Raw genomic sequence first — 18,477 nt, 5'->3', positions numbered from 1 at the left:
TGATTGCACTTCCGAACATCTCATAATCACACCTCCACACACAGTCGCTCACTGTTCCCCGCCTCACCTAAGCCACAGAAGCCTACATCTGGGAAAGAATGGTTTTATTCTGTTAGTCAAAATAAACTTGAAGTCTCATTGTGGGTTTCAGAATTGGTTTAAATCCACCAGTCATTACGCTGCAGGTTGTTTGAGGGGCAACCAGCTGGAAGTCTGACCTGATGCACGACTCCATCTCCAGCGTGGGACAAATTAGACCCAAAATGTGCTAGAATCAGTAAAAAAAAAAAAAAATTAAATAATGGGCAGTTATTTTTGTCGTTCCTCAACTTTGAAGGATGAGAGGTGGTCTTTGAAATGCCCCTCTCCATGTGTTTCTCCATTGGCAACATTTCAACCTACTTTGGGCCTTAGAGGAAGCTTTAAAGGAGATATACAAGTCATCTATTTTTTGGGGAGATGCTTATTAGTATGTGGAGCTTATCTGCTCTTTGCTTCCTGCCTTTTTCTCTCCTCCTTCGTTCCTTTGCTCCTATTTCAGTCTATCCATTTCCCAAGACAATCTCCCTTTATTTCCTCTTAAAAGAAGAAAATATATTCATTTTGCTGTCTAAAACTTCTCCTCCCCTGCAATCTTCTGTCCTCCCTCTCTCCTTCCTTTTGCCTCCCTCTCACAGAGACATAGCGAGGGTTTTTATTTTAATTAAGAGTCCTTACCTTCCTTCTCCTTTTCCTCTTGCTTCTGTTTTTAACTATGCTCCTCCTCAGTGTGCCCACACTTACCCATAAATCTATATGCATCTTTTGAAAGTTTCATAAAAGACCCAACAAAACAGAGAGGTGATGGTACTAATCGACAAAAGTAAGGACAGATGATGAGGAGGAGGAAGCATAGGGATAAAGGCTGAGAGGGTAACATGAAGAGGCTGAATGACGCAGATCAAAAAGCAGAGAAAAGCTTGAGAGCTCTCTCTGTGTAACGGGACCTTGCCTTTAGCATTATTTCTTCATATGTTGCACATTAATCCTTTGTTTATGAAAGATGGAGATGCCAACTCCAGCTGTCCCACGGGGAGGAGAGGAGCTGAGATATGTGGAGGCAGCAGGAATTTGTAGATGTGTTGAGATTCGGTATCAAATCCATCCATTACCGTGACTCAATAATATGCATTTAGAGAATGAGCTCAGAGTCACTGGGTGAAATGGTTTAGCTGCACTGGTAATCTGTTTTTCTCCATTAGTGAGATCTGACTTTGTTTCTTGAATGGGAAAAAAAATACCCACTTTGATTTCAGTGTTAGGCTGGTGTTATATGATGATCCTATACACACCATGTGGTTGAACCAGAGTTACATGTTGTTAATTTCACAGTAAAAGTCACACATAGACACTTACAGTGTAGAAGAAATGACAGGATTCACACCCAGTGCTTTATAGTGTTGAAATAAGCAGTTTTAATAGCCAAATTGAGTACCAGCAAAAGAATCGTTGAAATCATGTAGCCAGCAAAAGTTAGTTAATTTGCTGGTTTCAGCTCCTTACATGTTAGTTTTTGCTGGAATTTTATGAGCGTTCAATCAATATCTCGGTTAGTTCAGCTAAACAAGAAAATTAGATTTTTTCCCCATCTTTTTTTCACTTTTTAAAACATAAAAGTTCTGGATTTTTAGTGTCAATGATGGCTCTAATTTTAAAAAAGTAATTGCTGTATTGGCCAATATAGTTTATACAGTATATATACATATATATATATACATGCATTTTCATATTGGCACATATGGGCAATTTATACGCTGATACCAATACAGTGGTCCTTCGTCTGTCACGGGGATTACGTTCCAGACCCCTTGTTTTTATATTGTTTTCAGTTTTTAGGCTAGAAAATACTTATTTTACCACAAAAATAATTAAAATAATGCAGCAATCGCAGAACCAGTTGCGATAACTGAACTGTTGTGCTGCAATGCACCATGGGAGTTCAGGTGTTGGGGGTTTAAATGTCACAATTGTGGTTCATGGCAGTGTTATTCGTGTTATTCGTGTTTTCTTTGGTTCAGTCAGCCTAGTTAGTTTGGTTAAGTGTTATGTTGTCGCGTCTGTGAGTGTTAAGTGTGTTTGGTGACTTCCTGCCACATTCTCTATAGTGCTGCTCTGTCTGTGTGTCAAAATAAAAGCATCTGCTAGTTGTAGATTGTATAAAAGGCAGATATCCTTTGTCCATCGCTCTTCAATGCAGCTTGCTACAATAATAAATATATAAAAATAACTTTGTGCCACAAAAGCCCGAGATATAGCCTGTCATTCTGTTTACTGATAAATCTACTACATGGCTGATAGAAAAGTTAACCATTTTTTGTGCAACGCTGCCAAGTCCTTGTTGTAAATATCCACTGATTTGAGCAGTAATCAAAAGCCTGAAAGCAACTTAGAATGCCAGCAGAGCTTGTCAGACTTTTCAGGGCTAATTTACATTGCACCTGCCTTTAAAGTTGCTTTCACGGTCAAACTAAATGATAAACATGAATGTGTAGTGAAATGTACATTCCCCAGTATGGTCCTCCTCCTTATCGGCCCTGTACCACTGAAACTTGCCGTTCTCCCATCGCTGCGTCGTTCAGCAGTTGTCCTTGGATGATTATTGGCAATTCCAGATAAAAGCCTCACTGGCGTTGGGGCTAATTGTAGTTGATGGAAATCATTAACTGTCACATTTATCTTCACTGTGGTATTGAGGCCATTGCGGCGCATAGGGGCTAATTGTAGCTAGTAGCAGTAGTTGTTATGCGGTATGTTGTGGTGGGGTGCACCTAATTGTAGTTGATAGTAATGGTTCCAGTCTGTGTATACAGCCCGAAGCAGACAAAGGCTGTACTGCGACATCGACGCACACACACTCATACACACATGCAGCCTTTTAACACACACCTCTTTCTTCTTGCCCACACCCCGGAGCACGAAACTGCCCCTGAAGTATGCACAAGAAAAAAAAGTGATGCCATTCTAAGTAAATACTCGCCAATGTTCTGATTACGATCTTTATTGTTCGACGCTCTTTCTAAGTCACCGCTGGATCCGTACGGGGCAGATGGAAACACAGTTAGGCCAGTCAGTGCGTCTTAGGTCAGGATTTCAGCTTCATTGCTTTACCACAACGATCTGTAGTTTTCCACTGTGTGTGTGTGAGTGAATGATGAATTCTGACTGGGTGTGGTGAACATCAGATGAGATTTTCCTCTGCTCCTTGCACTCGCTTGCTCTCACACACACACACACACACACACACACACACACACACACACACACACACACACACACACACACACACACACACACACACACACACACACACACACACACACACACACACACGCAGACTGAGTGCCTGGGCTGGTCTAGGCGTGGGCCCTTGCAGACATAAATTGCTTTATTTTAATAGTTGTATGGGAGAGAAAGAGGGAGAGAAAAAACTGTAAAATACTACAAAGGCCATAGAGAGAAAATTGGATTCAACAAAGAAGGCAGCTCTCTTTCTCTCTCTCTCTCTCTCTTTCTCTTTCTTTCTGTCTTCTCTTTTTCTCTGTTTACTTTCTTCTCCTCTTCCTAATCCTCTAGATAACATTGCAGGGCTGTTTAAAATATGGTCCTTTTTAATCTGTTTATGTGTATCGGCGTGCGTTTGTTCACGGTCATCTGATTAACGATTTTCAATTACATTTCCTTTCCTTTAGCTGTGTGTGTGTGTGTGTGTGTGTGTGTGTGTGTGTGTGTGTGTGCGTGTTGATTCTCTCATGCCTAAATTTTTTGCAGGTTTGCTATCAGTAAATAACAATAAGTGTTTATCTCCCATACCAAGATAGTTACTCACAGCGTGGCACACATGCTATCTCTCTTCCTGGCGCGCCGTCGAATATGCATTGCTCACACACACATTCTTTCTCCCTCATATTGCATTGATCTAAAAGTGATCACTTTTGGCGTCTATCAGGCGTCTGTTGGCTTTTGTTTATGACCGAACACGCACGCACGCATACAAAGACGGCGTATGGGTCAACGAGTTGAGTGTGTTTACGACTGAATATGAACTGAACGACCACAAATAAACACAAGCTCGCGCGCGCAAGCATGCATTCTTGCAAGAAAAAAAAAAACACGCAGTATCTCCCTGTCACGACTGTTGTGAACAGCGCGACCACAATTGTTCTCTTTTTGAACAAAAGAAAGATTATGGTTTAACATAAAACACATGCTTGGTTATTTGATGGCTTTGTATAGTGATTATAAGGCAGGGGGCGGAGGGCTGGTGGGAGAAGGGGAGCGATGGAAGAAGAGAAAGAAGAAACTTTAATGGCGGAATTTCGGCAATTATTCTTGCATGTGAAAGAAGGCATGACAGGGTAGAAAAATGAAAGGAATATGCTTTTTTTTTGTTTGATAGCGCTGTTTTACGCTGATTATAAATGAGCGTGGCGCTGAGAAAGACATGGAAAGGGCGAAAGGTCAAGAGAGAGAGAGAGCATTAGAGAGGGATGGAAGAAAAATGAGGGTATGAAATGAAGAAGAAAAACAGGCAAGAAAGAGAGAATAAAGAAAACGGAGGAAACCAAAGGACAGGAGGTGACGCAGAGAGAGCACGAGAGACAGTGAGGGATGACAGAGAGAGAGTTTGCGAGCCAGAAAATGAATGAAAAGCACGCAGGAAAGAGATGCAAAAAAGAAAGAGAAATTTGGAGGGCTGGAGGGGATGAATTGCAGTCGGCCGCCTCCCTCATCCATCTTTCTGATATGGGATGTACGGTTTGATGTGGTTGTGTGTTGGCCATTCTCCCCCGTCTCTCTCCGGTGTCTGTCTCCCCCCCGTTTCTCTCTCTCTCCCTGTGCCTCACCCTCCTCCCCGTCGCCGTCTCAGTCTCTCTGATATGGTTTGGGTTTTGATGTGGTCACGTGTCGAGGATTCTCACGGATGGTTTCCATAACGATAAAAAAGATTCACTCCAGTCCCTAGTTAGGGGGGGAAAAAAAGAGGCAAAAAGTTGCTTGACGGGTGTGTGCGACAGCCATCTCAACACACACACACACACACACACACACACACACACACACACACACACACACACACACACACACACTGAAAATATCCCTCACAGCTGAGATGTTTCTGATTTGTCGCGTCTGTTTTTCTTTGACGAGGTTTGTGGTTGGGGATCGTCACAGATTTCAGCTTTCAAAGAAGTTTGTAAATTGAATCAAAGCCGTTCTGTGCATCATTGTCAGAAAATGTTGTGTGCGTGTTTGCATGTAATCCACAGAATATCATTGGAGCTCTGAAGACACCTTGCATGTTTTAGTCAACTGTCTATTTTTATCCCCTGCTATCTTCATAAATATATATGTATACACACACACACACACACACACACACACACACACACACACACACACACACACACACACACACAGTGAAACTAAGCATAACTTTTTCTGTGCATTTTAGAGATGGTGAGGAAGAAGAATCCCCCTATCCGGAGTGTGGGAGGTGAAGAGGAGGAGGAAGAAGAGGGGAGGAGGCCAGCGGGAGAAGAGGAGGAAGAAGGGGAGGAGGAGGGGAGAGTGGGGGCAGAGGCCGAGCGAATCAACCGACCCTCCGAACCGGAATCCTCCGAGCGGATCCGAGCGGACGAGGAGCAGCAGCAACACGAGGAGGAGGAGGGGGAGAGCGAGTGCATTTCCTCATCCGTCTCCCCCTCGTCCGTCAGCGATCGCTACGGTAATGAAGAGAGAGGGGGGAGGAGGGGAGGAGGGAGGGCCAAGCAAGGAGGACCAGCGGCGGCGGCGATGGCGACCGACAGACCTGAGAGCCAGTCTGAGCCCGAGGATGGGGAGAAAGGGTTAGAGGAGGGGGAGAGGGGCGACAGAGACAGGGGGGAGGCCGATCACCTCACCCCTCCTTTCCCCTCCGCTCCCCACCACCAACATCACCACCACCACCTCCTCCTCCCCCGGCAGGAAGGAGGAGGGGAGGAGTCGACGACCGACACCCCGCCGCTCTCCTCCAGCCCCTCGCCCAAACTCCAGGACTTCAAGTGCAATGTGTGCGGCTACGGTTACTACGGCAACGACCCCGCCGACCTGGTGAAGCACTTTAGGAAGTATCACCTGGGTCTCCACAACCGCACACGACAGGATGCTGCCCTCGACACGCACATCCTGGCCCTCCACAACATGGCTCCTCAACACACACCTCTAGGTAACTCCGGCTGTGTTTCAAGTGTTTTCCACTTGTCTTCTGACGCCTGTTGACATGAAATAGTTCTAAATGGAAAATGGAATGGATCCTTGCGTTACTTTGTAAAGTGAGCATCACTGATTAAGCCTTGGCAGACACACATGTAGTGGAATCTGAACCAAAACAGCCAAAAATACCGATACTAGTCTTTTTTGTGTTAATATAAATGCCTCACTCCATCTCAGACTATTATATTGATAGAACAATGCTCAACCATGTCTGATTTGCCAGAAATTTTGATAGATATTTCACAAAAATGCATAGATAGATTTTACTAAAATTTTTGCTGAGTATATCAAGTACTTTCCGAGCTAAAAATGTTCAAAAATTGCCCGTCGACCCACTTTTAGTAAATTTTTTTCCAACATTTGAATTTGTGTTTGGATGACAATATCTCAGGAACTACTGAATATAGATGCCTGACAATTTGGCTGCTATTACTCATCACGCCATTCATTCTGAATCACTCCACGACTTCTGAATTATTACTTTGGGACTTTACATGACTGCTTCAAATTTTCTTTTTTCAGATTTTAACTCACCCATTATCAGAGATTATTTTAATCTACTTTTCCGATGTTGCAGATCATGAATCAATGATATGATGAGAAATAACAGAGACAAATTCAGGCTTTTATCTTTAATAGTTCCAGAGATATTGTTGTTCAAACTTAGATTTAAATTTCAATACATTAATAACATGCTGAAAGTGTTTCGATGGGCAATTTTTTCTAAATTGTCTTAAAGTACTTCCAATGCTGATCTAAAGTTACACAAATACCATATTACATAATTATAGTTTATGATAAAAAAAAAGTTTAAAGCAAATCAGATGTGATAAAACAGAGGGCAGAGATCTAAAAACTCAAATAGATGTGTTTTCTTTAATTTACAATGGAAGCTGAGGACATTAAGTTCGACCTGCTCAGGGTGTGTTCCAGTCACCTCCAACAACTGTTTTCCTTCTGTCCAGATGATTGACTTGTTCGCAGATTCTTTTCCTGTTTTGTGCCTCAAGCAGCTTGACCCTGCTTTGTTTATGTTTCTACCGGTCTGACCCCTTCTTGTATTTCATGTCAGACATTCAGGCAGGGCAAGGGCAGAGGAGCCAAGCCAAAGAGTTGGGGAAGACGAGGCTAGATATACAGAGTCCACAGCACAGGACGGTTATGATGAACGGCACATATGACGTACAGGTGAGTGAGTCAATGTGTAATTTGGGCTTTTTCTGACATTATCGACAGGTATTATAGTTGACATTTTTTGCTGTTTTCAGGTCTGAAATCAACATGGTCGCATATAACCAAACGCCACATGGCATTTTTACACAAAAGATCTTCAAAAATATTATATATACAATTGAATAAAATGGAAAGTTATTTATAAAGATATTATAATAAACCTGTTGACATGCCATAAATCCACACATGATTCACACACTACTTTATATTAAATAACTCAGAAAGCCTTGGAGTCTTCCAGTCTTTTCTTCAGGAGGAAATTACATCATGTGGAGCCGGTCATGTGATCTGGAATTAACACACTTTCTTGAGAGGTGTTTTTGTAATGGTAACTTAGTAGAAAGTGATACAATGTTATATTCCATATAAAATTTGAGATATTGCCAAAAAAGAAATATCTGTCTTGATTATGTCAACTTAGTAAAAACAACACAATCAAAACATTTTTTAATGAGCTCATTTTATTATTGTTTACCTAATTAGAAAGTGGTTGTGATTAAGTTGGGATGGTTATTGAGTTGACATTTTAGTGATATCCAGTCATTTTTTTATTAATAAGTGATTGTTTCCAGAATAAATAATGATGAAATTTGTAAAGACATGATCATGATGACCATAAAAAAGCCTTAGTTTCTGTACTTTTAATGAAAATGTATGTGAGATGTATCCCATGGACTTCAAGTGTCTGTCAATTATATATTGACCCAAGTACTATTCAAGAAATACACATGAATGGGTTTAAAGTATGTGACTGTGCTCAACCATTGCTCAATACCTACTACAATATCTATATGAACCCAAACAACCTGTGTACACTAAACACTAAAAAGCAGAAATGGTACCAACCTAGCAAAAAATGCAAAGTTTTAAAGAAATAAAAAAGTGAGGAATAAATACAGCAGCTCAGTTCGTCTTGTGGTGAGGTTGTGTTTAATTAACAGGATGCAAAGTTTGAACGTTGAAACGTAATGGTTCATAGCTTCATCTTATCTTTTTTTTTTTTACCTCCTCAGTCCTGTAAAAAGTGTAATCTTTTGGAGCCCTCGGTGGTGGCCCTTTGTACCCGTCACTTTTGAAGAACTCCTTGTATTTCCCACTTTTCAACTTTATCTACAAACTTTTCAACAAAAGGACAATGTTCTCAGACTTGGTGAACCTTGTCCCTTCAGCATCACGCTGCATAAAGCGTCTTTGTTCGTCGGAGGTAAAGGTCAAATGAAGCCAAAAAAGACATCGGAATTCACGAGAGGCAGATATAATGTAGCGCCTTGATGTCACCACACTGGTGTTGTGGCGACTGAATGTGAGTCCCTTAAATATACAAAGAATGACTGAATATCACGGTTGCGATTGAAGCTTATGTTTTGAGCGCATAGAGAATAGAAAAGAAATGTAAAATATTGCAGCACCTCCAAAGAAGTCCCAGACTGCGGCCTTTTTAACCCTTAGCTTTTGAGCATTTTCAGTTCCTTTCACATTTCTAGTAGCTGTAGGCTCATTTTTTCCTGCAGTATGAAGTCCTGATCCTTTATGGAAACAGTACAATGATAGGTAGAAGCAGGGAGAACTCGGTTACAATGACCTAAATCATAAAAACTTTAATTTCTTTGATTGCTCCTTTTACTAAAATTTAAAAAAAAATATTAATTGAAAACAACTTGTACAACATTTTCCAAGTCTTGCTGATGCTTGGGAGAAATATGGTGGCTCTACATACTATAAATATTTTACTGTTTGCATTTTTCACTTGCTTCCACTCTTGTCTCCAATCTGTTCTGTGTATACACAAGCTGCAGTTCAACCTGAAAGATGAATGTCGATTACGGCAGAGTCACTAAAAGCTTCCTGCATTTTTTTACGGAATCTGTTTAATTTTTGATGAATTTTTAAATGAGACATGTAAAATGAAGTGATTTGACGAAAGTTTCCCCAAAAACTGATGTGATTTTGCACTGATTCTGTAGCGCTTACTATGTATTATTCTCTAGTATACTACATGGAGCATTGACACTAAAATTAAAGATCGACTGATTCAAGACTGCTTTTGTGTATATTTCACATCTTTCAATCTGCTCGTCTCTATTAAAAGCAACCTCTTCCATTTTCTGAAGAGTTCCTTTCATTAATATCAAAGTCACAATGAAAAAGACAGCACTTATCAAATTTCTGCATCATCTTCATATTCGTCATAATATGGGAACTTTCAGATTGAGTCGCAGTGTTCATCAAATAAATGGATGTGATAATTGCGAGTTTTTATGACTAAAGCTGGCAGCGCCGATTATTTTGTGGTCGGCTTCATTTTTAAATAATAGCCGAGATAAAAAGAACAATTCGCATGATTTATTCGCATGGCAACATGAAACGATGTGACACAGGGAATTAGAAAAGTTTTTAGTAATCGATATTAGTTAGAAACTTTGATGCAATACAAGGAACGCATTGATTTTGTTAACAGTTCCCTGTAATCGTATTTGTTGTCATAAATCTGTGAAGTGAGGCCCGTAACCGAATGGAATAATTTATTGGGGGAGCGCAAGCTGCAACTGATTTGTAACATAGGGTGTGTGTTATTTGGACAGTGAAGCATTGTGCAGCAAGTTATAAAATTTTATAGACTGACAGATGGATAGACTGAGAAAGGGAGACAAGCAGGGCACCTGGCAGACAGGCTGCACATATGTGTACACGCAGAGTCATGCACACACACACACACACACACACACACACACACACACACACACAGGCGCACACTGTTTTCTAAATCCCTACAAGCAGTGCACGTACACACACTTGAATACTTGCATACTTACACATGCATCATTACCTCCGCCAGGAGGTAATGTAATGATCGGAGTTTGTTTGTCTGTTTGTCTGTTAACAGCATAACCCAAAAAGTAATGGACGGATTGTCACCAAATTTTTACAGAATGTCCAGAAGAGCAAAAGTAACAATCGATTAGATTTTGGAGGTGATCTGGATCTCCGTCTGGATCCAGGATCTCTCAATTGTACAGAGTCCTTCAAAAAAATCCTGGATCCAGACGGTGATCCGGATCACCTCCAAAATCCAATCGATTGTTACTTTTGCTCTTCCGGACATTCTGTAAAAATTTGGTGAAAATCCGTCCATGACTTTTTGAGTTATGCTGTTAACAGACAAACAGACAAACAGATGGCCTGGTGGAGGTCTGCACTCTCCAAGTGCTTTTCTAGTTGTAGTTGTGCTTTAAATAATGGCTGATAAATGCACGTCCTTTGCTCATCCCCCATGCTGACTGCTCAATTTGTAAAAACCCTAACAAGGAGCCTGATCTGGTGGGAGTTCCCATGCTGGCGAAATTTCTTGTAAATGATGGGAACCTGGCAAACTTTTACATGGAATTCTGGAAGGTAAAGTTTGTCCATTTGCCTAAACATGATTGAATTTTGCTTTGTCATCACCATCAGAGGGTTTGGAGGTGTTATCTTTAACAAAATCATTAAAATCACACTATTTATCATACACAAAGCAGTAAAAACATTAAGAATTTGTAGACTTTCAGCTCTGCATCACATGTGAAGTGCGGTTCTGTCAGGAAAACGGACCAATTTTATTTCATCGTAATCACTTTGTTCTACATGTCATTCAACAATGTCAAAAAAATGATCGAAAATAAACAGTTTGCACTCGTCAGATCCAGTAAAAAGCAGAAAATATCATGTGTTCCTCACTGCATTTGGGAAGCCACAGTCATGTGACAAAGAATCAGACATTTTGGCTGAACTGCAGGCAGTGTTTATACACAGCAGAGAAAACAAACATGGCAACAAATTACAAAGATTGAGAGCGAGTGAAAACAAACTTGAGCAACAGAATAAATACAGCATGGCTTCAAAACAGTTTACAGAGGCACAAGTTGTCAGTAAGCTGCTGGAAGGAAGATCTGTCTACAGTACTGTCGAGTTTCTACAGACGTGCATAGTATCTAGTCTGTAGAAGTTGTAAAAATATCTATGATATGTAGATCCAAGGTTTTTTCCAGCACTTGGAGAAATGCTGAAATTCCTGTTTTGTGTTTTGTAAATGTATGGCTTTATGATATTGTTAGACTGCACAGACATCAGATTGAGTAGTTCGATCTAGCTAATTTCAGAGCCAAATTGTCGTAATGAATTGTCTTTTTTTCTTTGTATGTGCTATGATTGAAGAATAATAAACAAACAAACAAACAAGTTGTCTAGCCATGGTTGTTCTGTTTCTATAGAGGTTCAGGACTTTAAATTGCAGTGAAAAATGAGGCCACAGTAAGTGCAAAGGTTTAAAAAGTCAGAGACAATTTGCAACCAGAGTCTGGACCTGAGCAGATCAGCCAATGAAATTGGAGACTGAAATGTCTTCAACTTTTCTCGTCTTTCAGTCAACGGGTTCTAATCGGTGAAATCGACAGCTATAGAGAACTAAAACTTACAACCTTTCCATTCAGCATTGATCTGCTGTGCCTATTAATACTAAACACTGATGCCTCAGACACAGCTACTGACATGTTGCTTGTTTTGAAAGTTTTTCCCCTCCGACAACCAGATCTTCTGCAGATTTGAAATTCAGGCATTGGAGTATGTATTTTAACGTCTTCAATCGGCTGCAAACTGGGCAGTTTTTATTTTTTCCCATGAATTTTAAGTTGCTGAATTAGTGATAACTCAAAGCGTCTGTCTGCCAGACCTTCATCGTGTAACCGTCAGACTGAATCAGACTGGTCATTATTTCAGTCGAAAACAAGGAAATGCCACGAACTTGCTCTTAGTTAGCAGGAAAATGACCTCATCAAAGTTGTCAGGTTTTATGACAGTGCTATGTCTGTAGTTTTCAGGCTAATTATCAAGCTATTTATACTGTATTACGCAGGATTTTTTATGGTTTGAGAGTGACACGTCCTTTTTTCAACAGCCAGATGCCAATCAACGGATCTTTATTTTTCTGTGATTGTGATTTTCTGTGCAGCATCAAGTCAAAGGTCCAAATAAGGTCTAATAAAAAGTGTTAACTAAATGCCTTTAGATTCAGTTCTTGTTAGAAATATTCCCATGTTATGTCTGGAGTACGTTTTAAGAAATAAGCTCTTAAATTCTGAGCAGTAATTTACCTAATTGTCTTTTTCTGCGCCAGTTTTGTTGACAGCCGGGTCAGGGATTGGGACTTGCATGCATGAACAGTAACAGTCTGGTTTTGTATGAAAAGTTTAAATAAGATGATTTAAGAAACGTGTGTGTTTGAGTGTTCGAGAGAGAGAAAGGAATAGTGGAGGAGTTTCGTTTCATCTAAACCAGCAGCCTGTAATGGCCGTAAGTCACGTAATGGACACAGAAAATCGCGTACACACACACACACACACACACACACACACACACACACACACACACACACACACACACACACACACACACACACGGCGAGTCAGAAATAGAAAATCCAGTGGGCTTAAGTCGTCATTATGAAGAAAAAGTGAAAGTATAAGAGAAAAAAAACGTGAATGAAAGGGGTCTCTATTCTCTCCATCCCTCGCTCACTTTTCTCTCTCCCGCCCACGTTTGGAAAATTCCATGTTGTCATTTGCTGAGACGAGATGCCCCGTCAACCAATCAGATTCTGGCAGAGGGGGGGAAACTCGGGGAGGAGAGGGGAAGAAGGAATAAGCGAGAGAGAGATGGAGATGTAGGAAGAAAGACGAGAAGGTAGTGAAAGAGACAGATAGAGAAGCGGTGGTTATAATCGGCTGTTAGGCGGTGTAATGAAACAGCTGTCAGACATATTTAACTTTCTTTTTCTCTCTCTGTTCTCCATTTGTCTCTCTTATCATACGTCTTTGTCTCTCCTTCACCTTCCCCTCTGCCTTCTTTCTCTGCTCACTCTTTTTGATTCGAGCCAATCCATTTTTTTCTCCCCCTCTAGCTTCTTAATTTGCTTTTCCATCCATCTATCACCTCTTTCTTCTTCCTCCCTCCTCTGTTCCTCGACTCACACACTTTTCCCTCAATTTGTCCTGTTTGCTCTTTGCCTCTATTCGCTCTTTCTCCGCCTTTCAAATTCTCCTTTTTGTCTTTTTGTCCATTCGGCTTGATGACTTGACGTTAGGCTCTTGGCTAATTACGTGGGCAGGGTCTGCAGGATGTGATGATTGTCGGATTGCTGCTGTGAGATCACACACATTAATGACTCCCATTTAGCCCTCTGGATTTATTCTCTTTAAATGAGATGAAGCGTACCATCTCACACTTAGTTTTTTTTCTGTAATTATTATTTTTCTTTCACATTTGTGTAACTGTTTTGCCCTAGAATGTCACTCTGTTACTTCAGTAGGTATTTTTAATGTGTTTTGTCATATTTTTTGCTCTGCTAATGGATGAAAAGTCTCTTTCATTCATCCTTAAAAAAACATTTAAAAAATGTCGACATCTTCCATCTCCAAAAACTGAATTTGGATCCTAATGTACTTTGTCCAGTAGCAAAAAAAAGGGAGGAACCAAAGCAAGCTCTCTTGTGTTATTTTAATCTAATCTGACGTGAAAGAACACGATGACCTGAATATCAAGAATGAGTGAATGGATTTATACGTGATTTACCTGAGCGAGAAATCATCCCCACTTCAAATCACAGCAAAGTCCAGGTGAAAATTATGACTGAAATCAAATGTTAGCAGCAGCATTACGCATTTGTATTGTATCTAAATGTGCTCCTTTTTGAATTATTATGGAGCAATACACATTTTGCTCACTTTAAATGCAGCCTATCTGTTCCATTTTGCTCTTGCCAACCCTGTACTACCAGACGGCCTGCAGTCAGCATCAAACCACAGATCTGTAAAGAGACAAATCCATATTGTACAGTAGTAAGTCTAATGTCACTGTGAGGCTTCCCAGTATAACCAGCAGTACACTGTAATCACCTGCAGTCTGGGGGCTAACATAATAAAAACCAGACGAGTGTCAGGTTGCTCGCTCTGTAATGCAAAATCTTGGCCTCGAATGCTGCAGCCGAGCCTAGTAGATGTGTTATTGGTCGGTTAGTTAGAGCTAGAGCAGCCTTTTAATTGTATGCATGTATGGATGAATCATGTTCATTGTGGGTTTGAGTAGCCGAGGCGTAATTTTCCAGCACGTCTGATTGAAGGCTTGTGTTATACGTTCTCCACACATCCACTGTCAAGGATTAAAAAAATGTCAAACTTATGTCGAATTTCTTTTACGTATGATTTTTGGCCTCAGAGGACAAGATATAGGCTGCACAATGCATCCAAGTATATACAGCACAAATCTAGTTAGGCGGAGCTTCTAGTAACAATCATTCTAAAAGACTTTACACTTAATTTGATATGCCAGCAGTGATATGTGTCAGTTAAACATGCAAAAGAATACCTCACCATCTGCTAAAAATACAACATTTTCTCCCTATGCATTTAAATAGACCCAAAATAACCACAGCTGTTGGAATTTAACTCTACTTTTGGTAGCATTAAGTTCTAACTAGCAAAGTAGGTGCCATCCCATCCATTCTTCAAACCCTGTTTCAGTTATATGCTTGAATTATATTTTAAATCCAACTGTTTTTCTTCTGTGCCCGTCAACAGGTGACGTTGGGTGGCACGCTAATCGGGATTGGCCGGAAGACCTCTGATTGCCAGGGCAACACTAAGTACTTTCGCTGCAAATTCTGCAACTTCACATACATGGGCAGCAATTCCTTGGAACTCGAGCAACATTTCTTGTCCTCGCATCCAAATAAAGTCAAAACTCCCCCGACCACGCCCCTGCTGGCCACCAACAACCTGACAACACACGAAAACCAGCTCAAAGGGAGGAGTCAGGTCTTCGACGGGGCGGAGCGAGTGGCGGTTCGAGCGGAAGACGACTCTTTGGTCGGGTACTTCATCCCGGTCAGGGCGGGCGCAGATTCGTCGGGCTGGACGGGGGAAGCCGGTCGAGGGGCCGTGCAGGCGTATTATTGGTGTAAATTCTGCAGCTGGAGTTGCGAGTGGTCGGGAGGATCGGCGAAGCTCTTGGAGCACTATGAACAAAGACACAGAATGAGCGGTACTTTGAGCCCCAACAACTCCAATCCTGGAGGAGAGAGAGAAAGAGGAAGAAGAGACGGAGGAGAGCGAGACCACATGGCATCCAAAAGCCGTAAAGATCAATCATCCACTCCATCCAGCACCAGCCAAGGTAATAAAGAAGGATCAAGCATGGCGAAATGTGGTAATAAGTTGCTTTTTAGTGTTACTTGTACTGCGATACTGCTTGACCCCTCTCTTTTTTATAATACTACGACACTACTTGCATCACTTTTCGGCCTTGCACATCATGATGGTATTTGAATTTCTCTCATTTCTGCTCCCAGGAGACCCAAACAGCAGTGATTCAGAAGCAGTCGTGACCAGTTATAACTGTCAGTTGTGTGATTTCCGGTACTCGATGGCCCACAGCGCAGACGTGATCGTGGTAGCGCCGTTACTGCTGCACTACCAGCACAACCACTCCATCCACCGCTGCTGCATCCAGCACTGCATGTACTGTCCACAGGGGCTCTGTCAGCCACATAAACACCTTGGAGAGGTGAGATTAATAAAATATTGAGCTGTTTATTTGCTTGTTGTTTTGGTGTTTGCTTGGCCGTCAGAGGAAGAGGGAGAAAAAAAAGAGCTGTTTTGCAAGCAAGTGGGAAAATAAAAATGTAATATATGAACAAGTGTAAAGTTAATTGTTCCAATTTCGTGCCTAGTTAAAATTCCCTTGCTTCCCCCGATCTACCCACGCACTCTCCCCACCCTCCTTTGTGCCAGCTGCCAAACAGCGTCGTTAAAAAGCTGTTAAAAATGCAAAAGGGATGGTTGACATCCAAAATCGAGGGTGGCATCATTCGGTTAATAATGCACATTCATACTAGTACCGCTGATTTCCTCCTCTTTGATATCACCTGTGTAGAAAAACCCACATCACAAGAGCAGGAAATATGAGGAACATTCATCACACGTGCACATTATTTCCAGTAATAATGAAAGCATGCAAAGATCCAAACCGCCGTTGGACTAAACTGCTGCATTTGTCTCGATAGGTCTCTCACCCGTTTGCTTGTCGGAAAGCCACCTGCTCCAAATGCTCTGCAAAGTTCCCTCAATCCACCAAACAGCAGGACACCGTCACTTCCAAACCCGCCACCTCACCCAGTGTGACCCCTCCTAACCCCAGAGGTGACCCCGGTGTGATTTCTGCCTCCACCTTTCACCCCTCTAACCCTGCCCATCCTGTCGTCACGCAAGGTATTTAAAGCCGGAGGTCGCTGCGCAGTAAAATGTGAACATTCCTGTCTTTTCCTGCTCTTGATTTGTCCTCCTACCTCGTCTCCCCAGGCGTCACCCACTTGTGCGACCAGTGTGCGTTCGCCACCACCGACATCGACGTGTTGCTGCAACACTATGAAAGCTGCCACACCCTGATCAACCTAAAGGGGGCTCCCCCACATGTTAAAGCCGAGGAGGAAGCTGGGGGAGACAAGGAAGGAGGGCGAGGAGGAGGAGAGAGGGAGTACTCGTGTACAAAGTGCCACTTCATCACAGAAGTGGAAGAAGAGATTTTTAGACACTACAGGTGAGAGACAGAAATTGGATAGTTAATTTAAAGTGTTTTCATTTGTTTTTTTATATTGAATTGTTTTTGACAGAAAGCAGAGTTGCTCATTCACTTTAGTGTCTTTCCTAAATCTGGTAATTTTTCTGCCATGCATTTATAGTCAACCCAAGTAATTGCATGAATGAGTTCCATTCAGGGAGTCAATATTCCAGTTAAGAGTCTGTGACTAAATTTCTATGAGTGTCTAAAAAATTCCAGTCGCAAGCCAGGAAGATGATTAAGTATTGCCTGTGCTTTAATTCAAACCCCCGTAATTCTGTCTTCTTTTTTCTTCTTTCTTACAGTTAATTATCCAGGAAATGTTGACTAAGCACACTCATTTAAAGCAGTGGCTCATTTATAAAACCCTACACCCATTTAGACACTCACACCTGGGAGCTACACAGACCTGATCACACATTTGTCGACCGAGTTACAAATTTGAAGATGAGTTTTGCCGAAAGAGTGACACTTGGAAAGAGAAGATTCTGTGAAGCCGACACGTTTCGACTCATGAACTACTTCTTGGCTTCTATTTTCTCGAGGGCCACGAGCTAAAATGCGTTGGTTTCACATTTAAGTTGCTCTTTATAGTACGAGTGTTGCTGGAGGTCAGACATTTTAAGACTATTTCCTCTTTAAATGCACCATGGAAGTAGGCAAAGTTGTGTCAGAAAACTCCAGCTCTGCCATAAGCTCCACTGAGGAGATGAGAATGTGCTTTTTCAATTTGTTTTGCACTGCAAGAGCAACACCAGGTGTGCTTATCTGCGATTTACCAAGAGCTTAATCTGATCTTGAAATGAAGTCAAGCTCGTGAATCTGTGATAATCTGGTGTCGTTGACAAACCTAAAAAAAGGGGGGAGGGGAAGAAGACCAGGCTGTTAATGTGGAGAATACTCAGATATTCTCACTTATTTGTTGTCAAATGACTCTTCAAGATAAAATTGGGATTTTCCCTGCACAAACAAATGTCTGTGTGCAGCATGTGTGTGTGTGTGTGTGTGTCTGCAAAACACGTCATTAGCTGTCTTTCACAGACCTCTAAAAGCCTGAAGAGGCCAGACTAGACTCCACAGGCAATTTGTTGTCTACACACACATTCAGTGAGGTTTCAGTGACAGAGCCAGCAAATGATAGAGAAAGCGAGCATGAGTTAGAATGGGAAAGAGAGAGAGGAGTGGTGTGGAAAAGTTGGGGCTAAAGAAGATGTAGATGGAGAGAGAGATACTGGGAACTGGAGATGGCTGTGAGAAATATTCTTGACTAGCTGAAATGTTTCTTGATATCCGCCCACGACTAAGCTG

General features: G+C 41.5%; 1 protein-coding gene across 2 annotated transcripts in view; it reads left to right on the top strand.

Annotated features, from left to right (window-relative positions):
• trps1 (trichorhinophalangeal syndrome I) overlaps positions 1-18,477 on the top strand; it is a 133,304-nt gene that overhangs the window by 49,765 nt on the left and 65,062 nt on the right. For both annotated transcript variants that reach the window (XM_051955806.1, XM_022215262.2), the window contains exons 3-8: positions 5,492-6,244; positions 7,364-7,479; positions 15,132-15,726; positions 15,902-16,116; positions 16,616-16,820; positions 16,911-17,148. In XM_051955806.1, the coding sequence (XP_051811766.1) occupies positions 5,492-6,244; positions 7,364-7,479; positions 15,132-15,726; positions 15,902-16,116; positions 16,616-16,820; positions 16,911-17,148 (2,122 nt within the window). The remainder of the gene's footprint in view (positions 1-5,491; positions 6,245-7,363; positions 7,480-15,131; positions 15,727-15,901; positions 16,117-16,615; positions 16,821-16,910; positions 17,149-18,477) is intronic.

The sequence above is a fragment of the Acanthochromis polyacanthus genome, chromosome 11, assembly GCF_021347895.1.
Source record: "Acanthochromis polyacanthus isolate Apoly-LR-REF ecotype Palm Island chromosome 11, KAUST_Apoly_ChrSc, whole genome shotgun sequence".
Lineage (NCBI taxonomy): Eukaryota > Metazoa > Chordata > Actinopteri > Pomacentridae > Acanthochromis > Acanthochromis polyacanthus.
This window is presented reverse-complemented; position numbering and strand designations above follow the sequence as displayed.